At 56.1% G+C, this 7,253-nt stretch overlaps 1 protein-coding gene across 1 annotated transcript in view; it reads left to right on the forward strand.

Moving 5' to 3' along the window:
* FHOD1 (formin homology 2 domain containing 1) overlaps nucleotides 1–7,253 on the forward strand; it is a 17,219-nt gene that overhangs the window by 1,367 nt on the left and 8,599 nt on the right. Inside the window, exons 2-3 of the mRNA XM_017740808.1 lie at nucleotides 5,743–5,849; nucleotides 5,987–6,051. Coding sequence (XP_017596297.1) covers nucleotides 5,743–5,849; nucleotides 5,987–6,051 — 172 coding nt within the window. The remainder of the gene's footprint in view (nucleotides 1–5,742; nucleotides 5,850–5,986; nucleotides 6,052–7,253) is intronic.

The following is a 7,253-nucleotide window of genomic DNA, read 5'->3' on the forward strand; positions in this document are numbered from 1 at the left end:
GGGGGCCACCAGCCCCTGCAGCCCCTCACCGGCCCCTCATCTCACCGGTCCACCAGCAGCTTTGTCACCAGAGAGCAATACGGAAATTCATGCTGAGCAATTTCCTTCAGGTGGGAGGAAGGCAGGAGGCCGAATGGGAAGCGAGGCACCCTGTCTTTTTGTGTGTCCTCAAGCCTGAGTCGGGCTGGGAAGTGGAGGAGACAGGGGAGACAGGGGACCCTCCCAGCGTATCTCCTGTGGGTGTGATGCTCTCGAAGCATCCTTCTCAGGATGGGGGCAGGCTTGTTTTCCTCTTTAGGAACGCGAGACCCAGCAGAGCTTGGCAGTAGCTGAGCATCTCAGTCTTGCAGCAATAGAGGAGTGCAGGGAAGGGAGGCAGGAACCCAGGCTGGCTGGGGGATTGTGGAGTCAGAGCCGGAGCAGAGAGATGGGGCAGCAGGAGGGGGAAAATCAGCTCCGTGTGCCCGACACTGAACTTGCTGGCCTGCCAGGGGAGAGGGGATCACTTTGAGACTTTTCCCTGCACCAAACAAACCTCCCCCTTATCCCCCTTTTCATTTTTATTGGAGCAAAGAAGTAGCGTCTCATGTTGTCGCCATCATGGGATTTTTAGGCGGTGACTAAAGGGAGTTTGTTTGGGAACAAACAGCCTGGAGACATGACGAATGGAGCAAACTCAAATTTCAGGCGTGTGCTGTGCTCCCTGGGCAGGACCTGGCTGTAACGGGATCGCCAGCCCGCAGTGCTGCCATGGTGGCACGGGGCAGCGGGAGGGGGAGGGGAGACTGGACACTGCGTTCCCGAGGGCAGGAGCTTTGCAAGGAGGTCCTGTGCCCAGCAGAAGTGTGTTGACCCTGGGATTTCAGGCTCTGTTCTCTGCCCAAGCCAAGCTCTGGATATTTTTTCCTGTAGTTTCCCTATACCATCCCATGACCCTTGGTGAAGTAACAGGTGAACAGCCGGGATCCTGTTCTGGGTTTATAAACCAGATTTCTGGATTATATAGGTTATAAACCATGCTGCCTTTACCACACGGAGCTCTCGGAGGCAGCAAGGGCTGCAAAATGCCCCACCTGACAAGCTGGGATGCTGGCTGGGGTTTGCATGAGCAAACGTGTTCATTGGGAGCCTCCTGCAGTGGGATTTACAGCCTGTGGAGTGAGGTCAGTCTCCCAAACCATCCAGTTCAGTCCAAATTCAGAGCTGCACCCTTGGAGCCATGCAGCCAGTTCCCCTGGCACGACCAGCCAAAGGCTCCCCTGGTGCCCTTTGTGCCAGGTAGCGCTCAGCTCCATTAGTTACCGCGCTAAAATTAGTAAATGAACAGTCGGATTTTTCCCAAGGAACTGGCTGTAAAAAAATTCATCTGGGGATGCCTGGTGCCAGGTTTGTCCTGCTGGGCAGCATGCCTGGACCTGCAGAGCACTGGGAAGAGGATGCAGCAATCAGGAGGGAGCTGGGCTGGGGTTACGCTCATCGGAGGAGGAGGATTGAGCCGCAGGCAGCCAGGGGATGAGCCGCCATGGGAGAGCAGCTGAGTCCTGCCCTTGCTGGGCCCAGCAAAGCAGCTCCCTGTGCTGGGAACAGCTTAGAGATGATGAGAAAGAGGTTTCTGGTGCAGGCATTGCTGCCTTGAACGGCCTGTCCTGCCCCATGACACCCTTGGTGCTTCCTCTCCCTGAACACGACCTGTTGCTGATGACTTTTTCATGCTCTCCGGGAAGTGTGTTTGTGCTTGGAAATACCTTCCCGCTTTGTTTGCTGCTGCTGCATTGTTTGCCTCCGGGCTGATACTATCTTCTCCTGCTTTCCAGCATTTTTCTAGTACCCTTGGGTGATGCTTGGGCAGGGCGTGGGCGTTTTCTGAACCTCAGGCAGGTTTTGACAGGGCAGGTTTTTTTGGCTGTCCTTTATGTCCCCAAAGGCCCCTGCACTCCCTTGCCTCCCTTGAGCACTATCTCACCTCTGAATCTGGGGATTTTTCCAAACAATTGCAAAACCCTTCAGGCTCGAGTTTTGCTTTCTCCTTCCTCCTCCGGAAATCTGGGAAGAGCAAACAGCTCAATGGCCTCAGTGCCATAAGCTTGCTGAGAGCTCTTGTGCTCGATAAAAGTGCTGGTGGGGCAATCTCCGTGTGTGAAGTGTCCCATCCCACAGCCCTGTTGCCTTCTGTTTCCTAACAGGCTTGAGGAGGGCTTCGGTGAGGGTCTTTGCCCCACTAACCTCTGGAAGGCACAAAAGCGGTGAGGAGGGGTCATCAGTGGCACTGCTTTCCCCTAATTTGCTGCTTGCTTAGTGCTGAGTGTTGGTGCTCAGCAGCCCCCAGCACTCCCCAGCTCCCAACACCATCCCTGCATGGATCCTGGGGAGGGAGCTGCAGGCAGGCATTCATGCCATGGCTTTTCCAGCTGCTGCCTAGGACTGGGATCTTCCTGCTGCCACCGATCTGTTGATGACCAACGAGAGATTTACTAATGAGCAATGAGCCCAGCTGGAGGAGCTTCAAGAGGGAAGCAAGTTTGCACTTCTGGGGCAACTCTGGGTGACCTCCAGAGATCCCTCCTGGCTTGGGTTTTATCTCCCGCCCCCGCAGTGGCAGTGTTCTCATCCACTTGCTGCCATCCATCATGCAGGAGTGGACAGGGGACAGCACCTGGGTGCCCTGGCAGTGGACACCCCTCTTAGCCCTGCAACTAAATTGTGGTGAATGCCCTTGGCTGAGGTTGGGGTTGGAGTTGGTCCTGCAGGGTAGCTCTGTAAACCATCGGCCCCTGGGTGTTCTGGGAGGGTGAGCAGCAGCTGGTGATGCCAGGGTTTTCTGACCTGTCGGTGCCTTGTGTTTAGCTGCTGCCTACTATATTTAAATAATACATTTTTTCTGTAATTTCCCCATAGCCTTTGTAGAAGAGAGGCAGCGATTTTGGGAAATTGTGGTTACTGCAAAAAGAAAGTGTTACAAGGGAGTAAAAGTGTTTCCTTTGCTGGCAGATAAAGAGGATATTTGCTGCCTGGCCTTGGAGCATCCTCCCATGTAGGGGATGGTGTGATAGGGGTGAGCAGGAAAATGTGATGCTGTGGTGGGTGGTGTGAGTTCGTCTGTGTGTGGACAATGTCTCCATATTGGAGGTGGGGAGGTCTCCATCACACCCCCATTGTATCCTGGAATGGTTTGGATTTGAAGGGACCTTAAAGGGATTATCTTGTTCCACCCTGCTGCCATGGGCAAGAACACCTTCCGTTAGACCTGTTGTTCCAAGTCCCATCCAACCTGGCCTTGAACACTTCCAGGGATGGAGCATTCAACACAGAGAGAGAAACCTTTTTAGGTCGTGGGTCCTTGTCACCCATCAGGACTGGCACCAGCATTGTGTCCTCAGCAAGACCCCAGAACCTCCCCGTGAATGGGTGAAGGGCATCCATCTTGCTGCAGGATGGCTGGGACTCCCAGGAGCTGTGGGCTGGATGTGTGAGCATGGGACACTCTCCTCTCCCAGCTCTGCTTTGCCCTTAAGTCCCCATTGCCATCAAAGTCTGGCTCATTTTATAATGGTTTACCAGGCAGGAGAGAGGTGGATCAGAGCCACCCCGCACTGGGAGCCGTCAGTAACCTGTGACCCCAACTTGCTGCCCCCAGCAGCCTGACACTGAGATCCCAGCTTGATCCTACATGGTATAAACCCCTTGTCCGAATAACCCCTGGCCCTGGGGCAGTCGGTGCTCCCTGGTGTGGAAGTGCTGCCCAGGATTTTTGGCAGGGCAGCAGGAGCCTGGGACAGCCTCTCTCCATCCCCAGGGGATGGTGTTTGCCAGGGGGGCCACAGCCAAACCAGGGCCCAGTGCTTGGAGCATCCCTAGTGGGAAACGTTGCCAAGCTCACACGGGAAATAGGCGGGGTCAGGTCCCAGGGGCTTGGCCTCCCCCCACCAGCTGGGATGTGTCACCAGCCCCGAAGGAGCTAGGGATGTTAACTCTGGCTTGCTGGGGCTGTGGCAGCCCAGAGAAGGCAAGGCTTTTGTACTGGAGGTGATCTGCTCTCGCTGTGTTTGAGTGCCTGGGTGGATGCAGGGATGCCTGAGGTGATGCCCAGGAGGCTGCAGGGATGCCTATGGGGATGCAGGGGAGGCCAGGAGGACACAGAGATGTCTGGGAGGATGCCCAGGAGTATGCAGGATTGGCTGGGTGGATGCAGGGATGTCCAGGTAGAGCAGGGATGCAGGACAGCCTGTCTCAATGGAGGCATTGAAGCATTCCCCAGCGAGCAAACCCTGTGTGGGGTCAGCATTAGGGACTCTCGCTGTGAAGGCAGAGCTGGCAGCCAGGAGTACCTGCCCACTGCCAGCAGCCTGTGTTTGCTGCACATTGCCATGGCTGGCGGGCGTAGCCAGTGACCACAGGAGGTGGAGTGGGACACATCAACGTCCAACCCAACAACAGTGCCCTGCCAAATTGCCTGCTATCCTGAGGCGTGGTCAGCATTAATTGCTTCAATGCCCGTGGCGTTTTACTTTGCCCTCTAGTATTAACGTCACACTCACAGTGAATTCATATGTGTGAGCTTGTGCACAATGCTGGGATGCAAGGAGATGGGAATGTCATGGAAAGGAACCCCAGTGAGATGCAGGAGCCATACCGAGTATTGCTGTGGGATCTCCAGGGCCACGGTGGGGAAAGGCATTGATGGGAAAGGCCGAGAAGCTGTTCCTATCTGAGCTCCTCAGCCACAAGACTGTGCTTGGAGCTTTTGCAATTTGGAGCTGAAATTGAGGTGGGGTTTTAGATGGCTGATGGCTCCCCACTTCTCTCCCCTATTGCTGCTTGCGCTGCTTGCTCTTGTTTGCACCACGAGCAGCTTTAATAATGGGGTTTTATCCCTGGTCCTCAGCTCCTGCCATGCAGATCTGTTCCTTGGAGGTGGGGTGAGCAGGGCGAGGGTGGGGCAAGGGAGTTGCAAATGCTTTAGGAACAGATCCAGATGTGCAGAGGAGGCAGGGTGCTGACACTGCCCTCCCTCTGCTTCTACTCATGCCTCAAGGGTGAATTCCTGTGTCCCAAAAGACCTGCCTGGGTGCTGTGGGGTGCTGCTGGTGCCAGGGCACCTCAGGGACTTTGTGGGTGCCGTGCCCACTGGCTGTGCACCATAGGCGCTGTGCATGGACTTTCTGGGTAGATGCCCTCGACCCAGCCTTGTCTCAGGGCTGTGCTTATCCCCATCTCAATGGAAGATGCCACGTGGCTGTGGGCTGAGTCAGAGGATGTGTCATCCAGGGGACATCCCAGGGATTTGCCCTGGTTTGGGGTCTCCCTGGCTGGGCTGAGTGCCTGACAGTTCCCTCAGACCCAATCCCTGCAGGCGGGGGCAATTTGCCAGCCCTGGGAGGAGACAGATCCTGCCCCAGTCGCACCCTGCTGACTAAGGGGAGCCTCAGGGAGCCGATCAACCTCTCACCATGGTTCCCACCCAGGGATTGCCGAGGAGCTCAATGGCAGCAGGACCGCCCTCACTCAGCCTTTTCCAGCCTGGGGCTCCATGTTTCTCCACAATTAGCACCAGGCTGAGGCAGAGGGTGCTGGGGCATCTCCCTGCAGAGCCAGTGGCTGGGGACAAGTGGGACATGCCATCCCACTCCAGGATGTGTCTGCCAGCTGAGTTTGGTGTGGGCAGGAGGGTGACCTGGGAATGCTCTGGGAGCCAGGAGGGCTGTGGTGGGCGTGGGCACTCAGCCTGGCTGTCTGCATCCCCAGCTGGAGGACTGCACGCTGCAGGTCTCGCCCTCTGGACACTACCTGGACCTTGACTTGTCCCTGCTGGAACAGAAGGATGATCTGGAGGGTTTCTATGAGGAGGTCAGGTGAGGCACATGGGGTACCTGAGCCCTGTGGGAAGAGGACACAGGGACTCCACATGTGTGTGAACACCAGGGGCAAGGAGCCAGGGGCTGTGGTGATCCCACTGCAGGCACTCACACTGCATTTTCCTCCACCTTAGGAAGGGGAGACGGCCAACCCTGATCCTGCGCACGCAGCTCTCCGTCCGAGTCCACGCCATCATCGGTGAGTTGGGGCTGCTCCCTCCTTCAGGCTGCTCCAGCAGCTCCACTGCCCTGGATGGTGGAGGTTTGGCCTCGGCAGTGAGTTGTGGCCAGGCTTTTTATGATGGAGAGGGCTGCTTCCACCCCATAACCCCTCCCAGAGATCAGGGGGCATGGTCCTCATGGGGTACCCGCTGGGTTAATCCCCTCCATCCTCAGAGATCAGGACTTCTGCCTCTTGGGCTGGGAGCCCACCGCCCACTGCAGTTATTCTGGGTCATTCAGGCAAGCTCTAAATATAGCTGCGAAGACATAAACAAAGGGCTCTTGCGCAGCAGAAAGTGCTGCCATCATTCAGGCAGCCTGCTCTGAGGTCCTGCAAAATATTCAGGAGTCTCAAGACGTTTTTTTGTCTTTGGCGGGGGAAAACAAGCGCTGAGCAGAGTGATGCCAGATGGGCATTGGGCTGGCTGTGCAGGGCTGCAGCTGAGCTATGCGGGAAGGGGCAGGAAGCCCAGGGTCAGGGTCATGGTCATGCTCTTTGTCAGCAGTTCCCAGGCTCTGTCTGAACCCTGAGCTCTTCTGCTTTCCCTCCCAGCTGCCCTGCTTTCCCTCTCATCTGTCTGACAAGCTGATAAGCGAGTGGAGGAGGCTGCCGGGACACTGTGTTTTACAGGGCATATCTGGAGGACTACTTGGACATCTTGTTTTTGGCTTGTTACAGCTCTAAGCCTGACCCAAATAAGTTGGGATGCATGGCTAACTCAATTTTTGCATGTAGGAAGTGCTGGCTCCCAATGGCTTTGGTGTCTTCATGGGGCCTTCCAGCTTCCCAATGCCCCGGCTGCTCCACGCTGGCTCCTGCCTGCAGGCATCACCCCCATAAGCACATAGTCTCCAGCCCAGTGACAGTCCTGCCCCCAAGCAACCCATGTCACACTACCATCCTTCCCATCCTCATCCTGTGGTTTTTCCCAAGCCCCGGGGCTGCTGGGAACTCTGGGACCATGGCATGGCTGTGCCCAGGGAGAGACGGCTAAAAGTAGCTCAGCCTCCTGCCTGTGTTCATGTTTAGGTTCTGCACAGGAAACCAAAGGGGATATTTGTCATATCTGGTCAGAAAAAAAAGGGCAAAAAAAAGGAAATAAGAAAGTGGCAGAGCTGAAATATGTAGTTGTGGAACAGCAGCTGCTTCCAGCCAGTGGGTACCGCCGACGTGTGAGT

Source organism: Corvus brachyrhynchos, unplaced genomic scaffold (genome assembly GCF_000691975.1).
Source record: "Corvus brachyrhynchos isolate BGI_N302 unplaced genomic scaffold, ASM69197v1 scaffold26, whole genome shotgun sequence".
Lineage (NCBI taxonomy): Eukaryota > Metazoa > Chordata > Aves > Passeriformes > Corvidae > Corvus > Corvus brachyrhynchos.